Source organism: Pseudonaja textilis, chromosome 1 (assembly GCF_049901715.1).
Source record: "Pseudonaja textilis isolate UNSWEBS1 chromosome 1, rPseTex1.2, whole genome shotgun sequence".
NCBI lineage: Eukaryota > Metazoa > Chordata > Lepidosauria > Squamata > Elapidae > Pseudonaja > Pseudonaja textilis.
Window position 1 is genome coordinate 248,701,630 of NC_141990.1, and position 16,001 is coordinate 248,717,630.

Here is a 16,001-nt window from a genome sequence, read left to right on the forward strand (position 1 = left end):
TGGAGAAGTGAAACATCTTCAAAGAAAAACTATAAAGTCCAGTTGCCTCTTGACGGTGGGACACCTTTCGGACTAAAATGATCTACCTTCTCCGGGCAAAGAGAGGGCAATAGTTGGAGCCACGCTTTCATTGAAAGAGCCAAACTTGCCGCCGAGTCTACAAGACAAGAAGGCTCGAAGGCAGAACTCGACCGTTCCGTTTACTTTGCCGGCCTCGCGTCGTTTAAACAGCAATGCCTGCCGTTGACGTCACTTCCGCTCCAGCAGCTGAGGGCAGGAGAGGAGGTGGAGGGAAAGATGGCGGCCCTAGGAGAACCTGTGCGGCTGGAGCGAGGTGAGAAGAGAAGCGCCGCGGCTCCTGGAGGGGAGACGGGACGGGTGGGGGAATTTGAAGAACCGACTAAAAGCGGTGTGTGTGTGTGTGTGTGTGTGTGTAAAAAAAAAAAAAAAGCGAGGGAGGCACTCTGAGCTCTCCACCGGGCTTGGCAGGCGCTTGAGATATCCTGAGCTTGGCTGTATGGAGGAGGGGTGGCGGTTCTCCAGATGCTGATAGGAATTAGAGCCCGTATCAGCTCTCACCCGCGTAGATGAGTTGTAATCCAACAATATCCGAAGGGTCGGTCGTTGAAGTTGCCGCTCCCGATGAAAGCTTATGTTGTAAAAGATGAGCCTTTTAATATCCACCAACGATGAACGTAAGGGAGCTGCCTCCTTTTATTTAAGGCCGTTTTGGTATAACGCGATTAACTTAACATTATTGCATTATACAGAGATTCCTTTTGGGTGTTTGTAGAATCTACTGAACCAAAGGAGATGGGTTCACACAACGTTACAGGACACACATACACACAAAGCCAATAATAAAAGCGTCAAATTCAATATGCGCTATGGCTAAGTACCTGGACAATCTTGTTTCAATTCAGAACTTGAGCAGAGTTTGGTTCTTTCTGGTCCATACTTCAAAGGAAAGCCTTCAAGAAGTACCAGGGATGTAGGCTAGGCTGAAAAGTCAAAAATAGTCTAATCTTGGATTATTCTATAATCCAATTACCTGAGTTTAAATCCAGATGATGTTGAAGTTCTTTTGATAGGTGATTTGTCAGCTAGTTGAATATATTCATGATGTTTTAGGAACCATTATGTTCTAGTAAGGGTAAAGCAATTAGAAAAAATTTGGTGTGGAAGCACTTTTTGATCCATTCATAAAAAGCACAATTAATGCTTTAGCCAAGAGAAAAAAATTATTAACATACAGGCTACCCATTCTGTGGCCCATTCCAAATTCATATGCATACATTTGGATGGTCAAATAGGGTCTTCATTGGACTAAAGGAAGATGCCATTTCCTTCTATATTTTAAATGTACCTTGGATTGAATGAAATGCAGATGTATTTTTAGTCCCAAATTATGTGGTTGCCTGCAAGTTATACTATTTAACTAAAAATGAAATATCTCCAGTCATTTGTGAAGTAACAATATGTATGTACCCAAGAGGCAGTTGAACTAGAACATTTAATTTTACTTCAGTTAACATTTATCAAATTTACATGGCTCACCAGAGGCAAGCCATATAAAATGTCAATTTTTAAAAAAACTTAAAACAATTTAGAACAAGGCCCTGGTAAAAAAAAAAGTTGGTTCCCATGTATACACTCAAAATATAAGAGCACCAATGATTTAACATCCTGGCCCCAATGCCTGGGGCATTATAAGACTGATGTGCATCTTTCCATCCAGTAAAAGCAAACATTAAATGAACTGTCAAGTAAGGATTAAAGAACAATATTAGATTATTTTCCTTTCAGATTTGTTTAGAAAAGTCTTGAATTAGGAAGCTTGTCCAAATTCACAATTTAGATAGCATATCCTAATACAGCTTTCTTCATTGTTGGTGCACATCTGACTTTTCTCTAAGAAACTAAAAATAGTCTTCCACCTTTTATCCTCATGGCAAAATTTTTGCAAAGTCAGATGTACAAGAGTAATTGGATCAAAACCATATTCCAAATGAATCGCTCAATGTCCTTTTAGATCCAAGATATTTCAAAATATCACAAATAATGAAGCTTCTTAAATGGAAACTTACTGTTTTCTGTCTTGCCTCTTCTGCAAGATTTACGATTACAACATCTATTTTCCTAGAGGATTAGAACACCCAACATATCACAGGCTGAAAATGGCTCTGTAAAAATCAGACATCCATGCTGAGATGAAGAGCCAGCAGGTAGACCAGTTATTTGATCATTCTTCTCTGGACAAGGAGAGAATTTGAGGTTGCCCACAAGGGCTCCTTGAAAGAGACTGTAAGATAGTGCTTTCCTGCAGGTTTAGAGCTCTGGAAGGGAATAACCATGTTGCTCAAATCACAGGATCTTTGAAAGGACATTGGGTTTGCATACTTTCTAATCGTTTTCCACAATTGCTTGTTAACTGCTTTTCACCTATTGGGAACCTTTGGATCAACAGGTTTTACAATATATATATATATGTATCAATACAATATACATAGATACTGTTATTTTGAATTCTTTTATAAAAAATAAGATAAAGACTTTAAAAATTGGACACTAAAGGAAGAAGGAATTAAAGATTACAATTAAAGAAGAACACTTAAACTCAATTTTTAAATGCAGAATGAAGCAAAATATTTTAATGCTTGACATACTGATGCATATTTTTGAATAATGGACCCAAAAGATAATTTTAAAGGTGTCTGCTTGTATAGATGGACTGTGTTTAAAAGAGGTTATGGAAGAGCAACAGATTTTACCTGGCAAGATTGAGGCTGATTTGAAAATGAATTTAAAAATGACAAGCTACAAAAATTATGTATGGAAATAGATTTTACACTTAACATACAAAAAAAGCTAGCTGATATCTTAATAACGAAAAGGATATAAAATAACAAACCAAAAGAGTGACCTGGATAACTTTATTGGATTTTAAAAAGCTTGTTAAAGTTCTGAAGAATTGTGCACAAAGAAAAAAGGAAACATGTAAATTTCCCAATATAATATAATAATCTGTCACTAAATATTGGATATCTAAATAAAAACTTGCACATATCCTTAACTTTCTATTTGTGCAAAATTTAAAGAAATCTATAAATAACCACTGTTCTTAATGTTATATATAATCATTCTCAGAAGTTTTTAAGTGTGCCAGTTTTTAAGTCATAATTGTAATCGAAAAGCATTTGCCAATGGTTAAAAGCTTGGTTACGCTGATTATATCTTATGAAATGTTTATCAGTAGTTGTCAGTACGTTTAGAGAACAGGAACTGTCACAGCTTTTGAGATTATAGACGTCTTATAGTGGTTTATTGTAATTATATTTATTCTGGACAGTATTTTATCATTTGCTTTTCAGTCACTCAAGACAAATTAAACAATATTCAAAAGAATATGATGCTTGGACTCGGCTGTTGGACCTGTCCTTTGTCATGTGAAGCCTTTATGTTTTGATTTCTAATCTTCAAAGACTGCTGTGGAAAATATTGGTTTTGCTCAGCTGTTTTGATGGTTAACAAAGTTAATGATTTCCATACCCAGTAATTAAGCTTTTGGCAGTTGCTTGCAAAACATTTTATGCAGGAAACATAGAGCCCTATTATATTAACATCCTTTTGCCACTTCAGCTTTTGCTAAAGGCCTATTCTGAGATCTTGAAACATGAGACATGATAAACCCTGGCATATACAATAGTACTGTAATTCTTTAAGGAATTAACTGAAACATGAATTGAGTAACATTTATTTAGGAACGCTATCATTCTGGTTTTTTTTTTCAAGAACTGCAAAAGCAGGAGAACCATTTGACTTAAAAATAAACCTGAAAAAGAGCCAGATTATGTTTAATAAATTCACCAAAAAAAAGGAATTTTTGAAAATTTCTGGAGAAGAACTAAATGTAGTAGATACACATAGTATATCTTGGCCAATGGATCTCAATGGAAGTTCATACAATAAAGAAAATTGAATAGTGTGTTAAATGTGATTGGCAAGTATTTGGCAAGCCAAGCTTAATTTTCAAGAACAACCTCCCCCTATGACTGAAGAGAAGAGCTTTTGATCAGTCTCTGCTACCTGTTCTAACATACGCTGGTGAAACATGGACACTAACTTTACAATCTATACAAAGTTACGAGTGGCGCAGAGCCATGGAAAGACACATGCTCAGCGTTACAAGACAAGATAGAAAGTCCCATACATGGATTAAAGAACAAACGAAAGTATGCAATATCAAGAGAGTGAAGAATTGAAATGGAAATTGGTTGGTCACATAGCAAGAGGAACTGTTGTTAGGTGGACCAAGGCAATCATAGAATGGATCCCACTTGACAAAAGGTGTCCATGAAAGAGTCCTAAAACAAGATGGAATGACAACATTAGCAAGTATGATTGGCCCAATTGGCAAAAGAAAGCTCAAGATCATATTGCTTGGAAATACAGTATGCGGAAAAGGCCTTCATCCTGCAGTGAATAGACAATGGCTAAAAAGATGATAATGATTATTCTGGTTTGGATAAAGAATTGAAATTGTGAATTATCTTTTACTGAAGAAGGGAAAATATTTTTGAACAAATATTTTTACAAGATGTTTTCTAAAATTAGAATTAGAAAATTGTGGAAAAGTTACTTATCCAATGTTGCTAAACTCTGTTTCCTTAGTCCATAAAATTTTTAGTGGTCACTAATTTTAGTAATTATTCTATTTTAAATAAATGGATTGATTACAAGGGCCTTTTGGAATTGCAAAACTGGTTTAGCAACCAAAGGCAGGTTATTACTTACCCATTCCTGCTCTACAATAAAGTGTGCATAATGAATAGTTTCAAGGATTTATACTACAACAATAAGGTGGTGTTTGTAAGATAAAATGTATTTTACCATCAGTATTCCCCTTTTTATTTGCATTAATTATGTCACACCAAATATAGTTGGCACTATCTTTACCAAAGGCTCCTGATTTTAAGATTACTCTATTCTGTGAATTATCTTAATCCATGCAGAAAATTCATTTTTCTTCTCCTGAAGAAAAGTAAGATGTATACTAATTATATCTATGTTTTTTTTAATCAGAGATCATTCACACTTTTTAAAATATAGAATATTTATTTAGAACAAATTTCTTTTCCAGTTTTTATTCCTTAGGAAGACATTTTGCACATGTTTGTCTGCATTAGTTGGGATTTTTCTCCAAGGCATTCACAATTCCTATGGAATATATGCCACCAAGCCACATTATTTAAATTTGCAACTATTGAGCACAGCTAGGATAAAATTTATATATGAAGTGGTGTCCTTTCCTTTATCACCCTATAAAAAAACGAAGAAATAAAGTTTGAATAGCTGAAAGATCAGTCGTGAAGAATTTCCAGTACTTTAACTCATCCTTCTTTTGCTGTTTTGAGAATTGATTTTGAGAATTGGATTTAAGAAATGCAAAAAAAGTCACAGCTGTTTAAACGTATGGTTACATTCAAACAAGCAGAAATATTTTACACAAAGATAGGATATCTTCAATTAAATATTATGCACTTTTATATTTGGAATGCAATCCTAGGCTACCTTGAATGCTCAAATCAAATAGAAAATTAATAAGAATGTTTGGATAGTATTATTGCATTATGGATCCAATTTCCAAAAAAATATGCATTGAATGATTATGATTATATTTATTATAAACACTCAACTCTTAATTGATGCTAAATAGTATACAAAATAAATATATATATAATAATGTAAAACTTGTTAACTTGTGCAGCTTTATCAAAAAGTTATGAAAATAATGAACAGGATAATATGATAGGGAGATCCCTTCTGAGATACTATAGAAATTTTGAAAGTTGTTAGAGATATTCACATTGTAGGGGAGAAAAATCATAAGTTAGCGTTGCCTTGTTTAAAACTCTTTAATTTGAAATGGGAAATACAGAAACTCCTTTGTAAAGGGAATATCTGAATATAATTGAAATGGTATGTTACTGAATAGCATATTGTGGGCAGCCATGTCAAGGTGTTAAAAATGTTATTTGTGTAATGTTCAGTAGTTCACATTGTTTTGTTATATCTTCCTCCAGATATTTGCCGAGCTATTGAATTGCTGGAAAAGTTACAAAGGAGTGGTGAGGTACCCCCTCAAAAATTGCAGGCTTTACAAAGGGTCCTTCAAAGTGAATTTTGTAATGCTGTAAGGGAGGTAAGTGTATTTTTGAAATGCATATACAGTAGTCCTTGACTTGTGGCCCTAATGGACCCTGCCCGTTACGGTTGCCAGTGGTGACAATTGGTTTCAAGTGGTGACAATCGTTATGTGAGACAGCCTCCTTAACATCCCCTATTCTGAACCTGCAGGTCATTAAGTGAGCAAGGGGACTTCGCGGGTAGAGGATGCCTACCATCCAACTGGGTCTATAAAGAATTGTAAAATCAAAAAACTGGCCAGCAGAGAAAAGAGCCCAGATTAGGGACCAGTGCTGCATTCCAATGCCGAAGAGGCTTCCAAACAAGCCTCTATGCTTGGCCATCTTGTGGGCTGAGCCTGTGCCACAATCAGCTGCCCATTGGAAGACCACAAATTTCTCCTGACTCTTACTAGCCTTTGGGAAGCCAAGAGCTCCAGGACCAACTCTAAAGCCTTTGCTTATCCCACTTCTCTCACTCCCTTCCCCAGAAATTTACTTTTCTTCAATTAAAAAAACATACCAAAACTGGGAGGGACAGACTTGTTGATCTCCCCCCCCCCCCAATAATTAGGTTTTATTAAATTAAAATCTCCATCTCTTTCCTCCAATCACTGTCCCTTTTAAAAAACCTCATTTGTTAAATTTATTTGATTTAAAGAAGTGAGACAGCAAAAAGCTTGGAAGGCTTGGGAAAGCTTTTTGCTGTCTGTCTGATTCCTTTTAGGACCAGTTTCATGGCCATTTGCTGTATATTTGTGCTTTAGACAGTTTTGCTTTGGGACTGAACTTTTTTTTCAGCTCCTCCAGAGCTGAAGGATGGTGCAGAAAAATTTTCTTTGCTCGGTTGCTTCCTTTCCTCTGCTCTTCAGACTGGAATGAAGGTAAGTAATTTAACAGATTTTGTCACCCTCTTTCTGGATATGCAGTAAATTTAGCAAATGAGGTTTTTAAATGGGATAAAAAATTGAATGCAGACAACTAGCTTCCCAAAGGCTAACAAGAGCCAGAAGAAGTTTGCAGTCTCCGACATCCAGCTGATCAGGGCAGAAAGCTCTGAAAGGAGCCATTTTCACAAGGAATTGTTGGAGCGTTGAAAATGGTGGCTGCTTCCAGGAAGCCTGGGGAGCAAGCTCAAGTGCTATGGGATCCCATCAGGTTCAGATGGAGGTAGATGGGGCTGCAGTGTCCCCATGGACACAGTGAATGATCACGGAGGTGCTTTCAAACAAAATCATATGTATGGAGATAACTTTAAAACAAAATCATATGTAGTTTTGGAAGAACTCATAATTTTGATTGATTGTTAAGTTACCTGTTGTATCTCAAGGATTATCTGTATTACATGACAAAATACAAAATTCCCTACTTAAAATGTAATGAGGAGATGCTCATCTGTTAGAAGCAAAGAGTTAGACAATTTAATGTCAGGATTTAGTTTGATTTTTATAATATAATTTCACAGTTTGCTTATATACTTAATGATCCCTACCTAGTTAAAACATATATTAATATTTTTATTTTCTAAAGGTATATGAACATGTGTATGAGACTGTGGACATCAGCAGTAGCCCAGAAGTAAGAGCTAATGCTACAGCAAAGGTAAGATTGTGCTAACAAATGAAAAATGTACTTAAGAGTGAACTTCTTCTAGCAACTCCTAATTAAGTTATTAAACTATGAATATATCCCAGTGAATAATAGTTTCAGTATATGGATGCCACTACTATTGAACTGCCCTTTTTAAAATTTTCCCCATATAATGAACTGAAGTAGTTAATATTTACTAATCCATTTACACAAGTTTGCTACATGTTTTATACTTTCTAATTGACATACCTGCTGGATTGGTACTTTTTGTGTATATCACATACACATAGATAGTAAGTTATGAATGCAGGTAGTCCTCATTTAATGATCACAATTAAGATCTGCATTGCTAAGCAAAGTGAAAAATCGCATGTCTGCAATTGTGTTTTTCTGGTTCAAAAACTCCCAAGACTAATCAATTTTATACCTTAGACTGGTTTTCCTCCTAATCTTTTTGAATGGTCTCCCTGATGCTGGGATAATATACAGGAAGGGAATTAATATTTGTATTGACATTTATTGGCAAGGAAGAAAGTATGTAGGCATATAGAAGGAAGTACACATTGAAAGGAATATGTTGGAGTTGGTACTTGCAAGTGTGTGCTACACAAACAGCCTTGTGTATTCCCCATTGTGTGTTTGTTTACTCTTGAAATCGGTTCATCTTCAATTTCTCTTCTCTGAGAGGAGAGGGGGGAAAACAGGAATACAATAAGGAAAATATAAGGCTGTTACATTACCATAACACTACTGCTTTCAGCAGCTGGCACCAGCCGATTATTTTCAATGTGTGTTCCCTCATTGTGTACCTGCTTACTCTCTTGTAATCCCTTTCTCTCCAGTTTCTTTTTCTGCAAGGGAAAAATAACAAAATAGGTTGGTTGCAAGGCATTGTGTACTGACTATAAAGAGTATCACATGACTGAGGGGTATTGGAAAGGTTATAAATGCAGGCAGTAGTCATAAAATTATATTTTCAGCACTTTGTAACTTCAAAGTGGTCAGTGAATAGTCAGTAAGTGAGAACTACCTGTAGCAGGAATCTGATCTTTCGATCTTGAAGGACAGAATAGAATGAAAGATACGGTCTGGCTTTGGAACATTTGTTGTTAATCCACTTGTACCTGTTTCTTATTAAACATCTTGTACTTTGTTCCAAAATAAGTTAAAATACATCATACTGCATTTGTTACAAAGAATGTGCCTATGTAATAAACTGTAGCACTTCAAAAAGTACAAATAGACCAAGTGTTCTCATTCCATGTATTTATTATTTATTCATTAAACCTATATGCCACCCATCTTGCCTAGAAGTGACTTTAGGTGGTTTACAGCCAAAAAAAACCCCAAGATAAAACATTAAAATAATATTTAAAACATTGAAATAATATTAACATTAAAATTGGCTTAGAAATTTAGATGGCAAGGAAGGGAACAAGATGCACATGGGGAGGAGGTAGGATTATGAAACCTTCACTTCCTGCTTTTTTTAACAAAATATGGTAAATGAATTATTTGACAGTTTATGTGGATATGTTTCAATGAGTTGTACTTTCTTTAGAATGCAATTCTGAGACTTACTTGAATACATTTATGCCTTTTGAACAATTTCAGTTTCAGGATATTTTGAAATTGATGCTAGAATGAATACATCCAATGAACTGGAGGATAAACTGGAGATTTCTGGATTTTATAGGCTACAGTTGCTGCTTTTGCCGCCAGTGAAGGTCATTCACATCCCAGAGTCGTTGAACTTCCCAAAACAGATGAAGGGCTTGGATTCAACATCATGGGCGGCAAGGAGCAAAATTCTCCAATCTATATATCCCGAATTATCCCAGGTGGTATTGCTGATAGACACGGGGGATTGAAGCGTGGAGACCAACTTCTTTCTGTAAACGGAGTGGTAGGGATGGAATTCAATTTCCACTTGTAGTAGCTAAGTGTGACCGCTTGAGGGCATTAAAAGGATATAAAGTACTTAATGGTGGTTGTAGTTTGCAATTGAAATGCTCAGAGAAATATAACTGTATTTGAGAAATTTTATAAATTTGGTAGTTCAAACAGACATTTCATGAAGTAACATTTAAACTTAAAAATAAGACAATGAGCACACACTTTAAAAAAAGCAACTATGGTTTTGTCAGAATATCATTAAGAAATCTATCATTATAGTTAAAATGAAGGAGCTGAAATGTTTGGCTTGCTTATCCTAGTTACATTGGGTTTTATCATTAAGATCCAGTATTTTCTTTTAATCTAATTTATCTCTGAGAACTTCCTTTTAGATAAAATTAAGTTAGGCATGCTTTAAAAGTTTGGTCTTTGATTACAAAGTTGATTATCATCTAGATCTATGTACATGCTAAATGAGTGTGCTGATTGCAAGTTATCCATATGCTTTTATATTTCCCAATTCATTTATTGATGCCATATATCAAAATGTATGTCAGAATATTGATAAAACATATATGCAGTAATTAAATGCTAGGCTTATATGCAAGAGTTTAATTTGTATTATGTAAACAAAAAAGAAACATAGGGATAACTAAAAATTTTTGGCTGTTCTCTGCACAATTAAATCAGACTGCAATAACAAATTATTGTTATTTATATTTCAATTGATCTGTCTAATCAAACCAGGCCTTCATATTGATACTCAATATGTTTTTCCCGATATTTGCTGCTAGAATATATTTGCTTAAATAAATTTAAATGTATTTACTTAAATAAATTTATATAGCTGTTCATCTCATATACATGACTGTAGGCTGCTAACAAAACAAAAAAATTAAAAATGACATTTATAATTAAAAACAATTAGCAACCAATAATAATGCGATGCCTCACAATCAATATAAACAAAAACTATCCAGATCTTAAATATTTGATGGAAAAGTCAAGTTTTTAATGCCTAGTGAAAGGTTATAAGGATTGGGCTGTTACGTAAGAAAATCTATTATTTTATCTGCCCAATATTTTCTAGCCAATAGAAGAAAATATTATCTATGTCACTGACTGCCATACAGCCCAAAAGCAGAATAGATGTTTGATGATTGGCAAGAATGATCTGTATTTTCAAATATCCAAACAGATATTTAGAAGCATTTGTGGTCTTGAAAACAGACAGAAGAATCCCACTCTAAAATGTTAAAACTATATTTGCTTACCTGTGGAATTGTCTTCACCTGGCTATTACAGGCACAGGCTGAATAAATCAATTCTTAGGTGGTATTAACAATTTTTCTCTAACTGAAACAACTGGAAGGGGTTTCAAACTTCGTCACCTGCTATATTACTGTTTTCTTTAAAAAAAATTAAAAAGAATGTTTCTGTTTTCTTAAACTTTTGTATACAACTGTAGAAGCTTATTTATGAAAAATTGTTTCTCACTATTTTTTCTATGTGTCTAAATTTAAAACTCAACTTTTTTCCTTATAAACATTTTGCTTCACATATGTTTTAGTTTGAATTTTTATAAAAATTTACTTTTCTGATTCCACTTGTAAATTGACAATAAATTTTGAGTTGTTTCTTTTCCTGTGAACACTGGTAGTTAAGAGTGAGTATATTCACATTCATTGTTTCATAATTACAATGTATAACTGTCATTTTCAATTACAATATGGATACTTGAATAGAATTTGAAAATGACACATTGGGAAGAAAGATAAACAGGTCCTCCTGTCTCTTAGAGGAAATAGTAATGGTGTGCTTCTAAGGAAATGAATGCAATCTACATGGGCTGAGATGATGAAAACATTGTATGGGTTACTTAATAACATCAGGACTCACGATTTGAGAAACATGGTTTTAATTTGGAATGGTTTGGAGAGGACAAAAGGAAACATAAATCTTATATTATAAATAACAGTCCTTGATTCTTAGAATACTTGTTGAATGCATACTAATGGAATATATAACATATATATGTATTTTTTTTCAGAGTGTTGAAGGGGAGCACCATGAAAAAGCTGTAGAACTTCTAAAAGCAGCTCAAGGAAAAGTTAAGTTGGTTGTACGCTATACACCCAAAGTCCTGGAAGAGATGGAATCACGATTTGAAAAAATGAGATCAGCAAAACGCAGGCAACAGAATTAATACTGAATTACATCAAGTGTTATAGGAATGGATGGCTTACAGTAGATTTTCTGGCTCTTTTCCTCTACATCTACTTTACAGGGTGTAACAGAATTCATATTTGGAAAAGGGGCAAGGATTTTGCTTCTTTTTCAGCTGGATATTATTTAAAAGACTCATTTGGATGCAGATCTGTGCATATAATTCAAGGAAAAGTATATTCTCTTCATGGAAACATTTTAGTTAAAATATGTTCATTTTATTAATATGTTGGTCTTTTACAAATCTCTTGAATATTCTAATGTTTTCAGAAGAAAAGTTTACATAAACATTTGTAACTGTGATTTTACAAATACTTATTTAAAATTCAAACCTGTACTTAACAAAGACAAATTTGTAAATTAATTAAGTATACTTTAATAAGCTAGTTTCAGCATTTGTATCATTGTTTTTCTAGTAGTTTTTTTAATTTGGCTTTATTTAAAAGATAAAATATTTTGAGTAAAAGATATAATACAGATCTTGGCATGAAAGTGTGTCATCTTCATGCAAATAGTCATAATTCTATGGCTAAGTACAATTTGTATTTTTGATGAACAAGTTTTTAGAACAAGTCTTGGTCATAATTATATATTTGACAATTCCAACATCTAATCTTGTTTTATGAATATTTTGCAACGGGTGATCTCTTATTTAAAACTTTAGTGCTTAACATTCTAAAATCTAGCAGTAAGCATTCCAATAATTTATACCTTTGTATTGATCTCTAAACATTTATTGAAATTGCAGAGTTTTGTATTTCTATTTAGGAGGGTAATATTTACATGCAGTGCAGAAAAATTAAGTTTATATTCCTAAGTTTTCTCTTTTAATTCATTTATCTAAATATAGTTTACTAGTGATACTCTTGGAGGGCAAAACAGTTTGTGCTTCTGATCATTATGATAACTGTATTATCATCACTGTTGGATGTAGTTTACCTCTGAGTGCTAGAGAACATGACTTTTGGCTAGGGAGTATGATCAGAAGAATAATATTGTGCTGATGTCCTGTTTGTAGACTTTACACAATTATCAAGATGATCAGTATGGGAAGGAATGTTGAATTTTCTCAATTCTATCAGGGTAGTTTTTCATTGAAAACAATGTTAAGGATCTACTTCAGGAATGATTCTGAATGACTTTCTAATGTTTTCTACAACATGCAGAGTTCAGTTATGCTTTTTTCTGCTTTTAGAGTGTAGCTAAAAAAACTAAGAACTGTTATGAATTTTTTAAACAAAAATGTTAACATTGGAAAGATACTCCGTTCTAGGAAAAAATAACACATAAAAGATTGTGTAAATCTGTTGGCATGATTCTAGACTAAATAATACTGATCTGACAGTTTTTTTCTAGATAATCTTTCTGCTTTCACATCCTTTAGTAGATACCTTTTTCTGTGATCTGTTTTAAAAAAAGCCTAGTACCAGTAGTGTGCAAGAAAGCTATTAATGACTACTGAAGTAATATGAAAATGAAGAAAATGATGGCTGGAATTAGTCTGAGCTATCCTGTATCTTCCTGTCATAACTAGTAATGCTCTGTTTCAAAACAGCAAGGGCTAAAACTCTTAAAAGTTGCCTCCATTTTAAAGCATGCACTGCCTAGCATGACAAAGTGTCTTTAGCAGTAGAGTTATGCTGTTGGGCCCCTAGGTTACTTTGTGGGACTTTAAAATGAATGGAAACCTCATTTGTATTGGTCATTGTTAAGCTGCAGTTCTTACCAGTTCCAATCACTGACAGTGCTGTGTCAGGTGGTGGTGGTGGTGGTGGTGGGCATTAATCCAGTGGTTTACATATTGGGTTCTGCATCTCCACTTTAAAACGTCAGTTATCAAAGAGCCTTAACATTCTCACAAAATTGACACAGTGAGTTTGGCCATTGATTATGCTCCCTGGAGAATGGAGGTCATTAGATACAATATACCGAACATTGTCTTTTGGTATTTTTAAATAACTCATTCAGCCATCGTATTACTATCTTATGCAAGGGGGGGGAGGGAGAAAGTATTGTTCTGCTTTCCCCATGACCTTTAAAGTTTCAATTATGAGGTAGACATGTGAGCCTTGTTCTTTTCCTCATCATTTTGTCATCTCTCTTCAGCTTTACTCCTTGACTGAGATAAAATTGTTATTATTCCCACCTCTTTAAGGAACTAAAGGAAGATTTCAAGTTTGCAGCTTAAGAATCCTTGATGTGATCTATGTAACATTTGCCTGAGTGTCTGCTGGTTGTTATAATTCAAGGGAGTCTGATAACATCTGCCTTCTGAATGACTAGAATATGCAGTAAAATATAAAAGGTCATAGGAATAGTCTTTTCTTTCTATGTCAGCATAATCTTGTTTAATAAGGTGACCCTATAAAAATTAGTAGAGGCTGGTACAAGTAATTGTAAATGCTTTCTTGGCATTTAGCAACTGTCTGTTTGCCTAGAATAATAGAGTACAGGTTATTGAAATCCAGCAACTGTATGAAATAAGCTTTTTTCAATTTGTTAAGACAGCAGTGAATTGCAGCTGGCAGCAGTAAACAGTCTGTAGAACCATGAGGCTTAATTGTATATTTTTATGAAGCAACTAATATTGACTAAGACCAAGTGAAATTGTTGGGCCAATCAGGAAATATTTTATACAGCTAGATTTGTGTTGGAGTTTACTATATTCAAAAGAAAGATAAAATGAGATAAAGGCTATTATAAAATGTATTCATGTATTGAACATAGCAATGTGCTTTATTACTCTAAATAAATAGTTTGGAGTAGCCAGGACTGCTATAAAGTTTTATAATATATTATGCAAACTTACTACGTTCAAATGAACATAAGATTGTAATCTGAAAATTAGTGCTTAACTCAGTGGGGGTTTTTTTCTTTTTGGGTTTTGTGGGCTTGTCCTAAAAAAAACTATGTGAGATTAAATCATGATTGTACAAAGGAATAGACAATGACAACAATATCATGACATTAATAGCAAGGAGCAAATAAATACAGCAGGGCAGGACAAATTAATCATATTCTTTAATGTTAAACTGAAACTGAAAGATTCACTCAAACCTCTTAATTGCTGTAATCCATAATATTTCATAAATGGGATCCTGTAGCAAGATTGAACTCTCATTTTTAAATTCAGATTAAATTTGTTCAATCAAGAATCAAGAAATTAATGTCACTGAACACATGCATTGACTACAGTGTATTGACATGTGCATATATGCAATAATTGAATCAGCAAAAACTAAAAACACTATCATCATTATGTATTTATTGCTGTTCCACAACCCTATTTTTTAGGAACTTGAAAATAAATATTTGAAATTTCATTTTTGTTTATATGTACTTATTTATTATCAGAAGTAAAAAGTATTCTTCCAATCATATATCTGCTCTGGGTATAAAATGTTATAAATGTTATAGATGTTATTGTTATAAAATGTACAGTTGTAATTCTGTTCTATCATGAAACACTGGGATTACATTTACATTAACTTGGGTTCAAAATCTTCATATATATCATTCTTCAGAGCTTGGCTATGGATACCTGAGCAGCTTAGACAAAAGCCACAGGTGTCAAACTATACCTGCTTTCTTCTGCCTTAATACATCATTCCTGTACTGATAATGGTAGGATTAGTATAGCCATTTTAATTTCGTGCTTATTGCACTTTAGAGTGACAAATGTTTCTCATACCCAATCTTTTATGTTTTATTTCTGATGCCTTGAAAGCATGGCACAAGGCTTGAGTGTCTTTTAAGTTTTTCTAACAGCGTCAGTTTGAAGGAACTTTTTCTTCCTCTACAAAGGATAATCAATGGAATTGTGAAAAAAATTGAAATTACATAAATTAACATTGACTTGTCAATGCTGTTTTCTCAGTGTTGTGCTGTGTTGTGTTCATTTAGTTCATGTATGCTAAGCTGTGATTTATTTGCTTGTTTGGCAACTGGCTAGATTTGGGAATCTAAAAGCAAGCCATGTTTTTGCTTAGTACAGCCTTTGTGTTAACAATTTCCTGCCTCAAGTGTGCATGGACAAGGACTGAAAGACCCTTGATATAAGGGAACCTATGTCTTTAAGGTTTTCCCCATTTCATGTAATTTGTG

The 16,001-nt window shown here is 33.9% G+C and overlaps 1 protein-coding gene across 1 annotated transcript; it reads left to right on the forward strand.

The window, feature by feature from the left end:
- Positions 1 to 275: 275 nt before the first annotated feature.
- LIN7C (lin-7 cell polarity scaffold C) lies at positions 276 to 15,220 on the forward strand. The gene is made up of 5 exons (XM_026706194.2): positions 276 to 334; positions 6,084 to 6,202; positions 7,716 to 7,787; positions 9,472 to 9,681; positions 11,722 to 15,220. Exons 1-5 carry the CDS (start codon positions 298 to 300, stop codon positions 11,875 to 11,877), a joined length of 594 nt encoding a protein of 197 aa, XP_026561979.1. The 5' UTR covers positions 276 to 297; the 3' UTR covers positions 11,878 to 15,220.
- Positions 15,221 to 16,001: the final 781 nt, after the last annotated feature.

Excerpts from the sequence above, each read along its gene's own strand:
- LIN7C (XM_026706194.2), top strand. The coding sequence starts at position 298 with ATGGCGGCCCTAGGAGAACCTGTGCGGCTGGAGCGAG. Across the intron at positions 335-6,083 it reads ACCTGTGCGGCTGGAGCGAG|ATATTTGCCGAGCTATTGAA; the intron begins GTGAGAAGAGAA and ends ATCTTCCTCCAG. Across the intron at positions 6,203-7,715 it reads TTTGTAATGCTGTAAGGGAG|GTATATGAACATGTGTATGA; the intron begins GTAAGTGTATTT and ends TATTTTCTAAAG.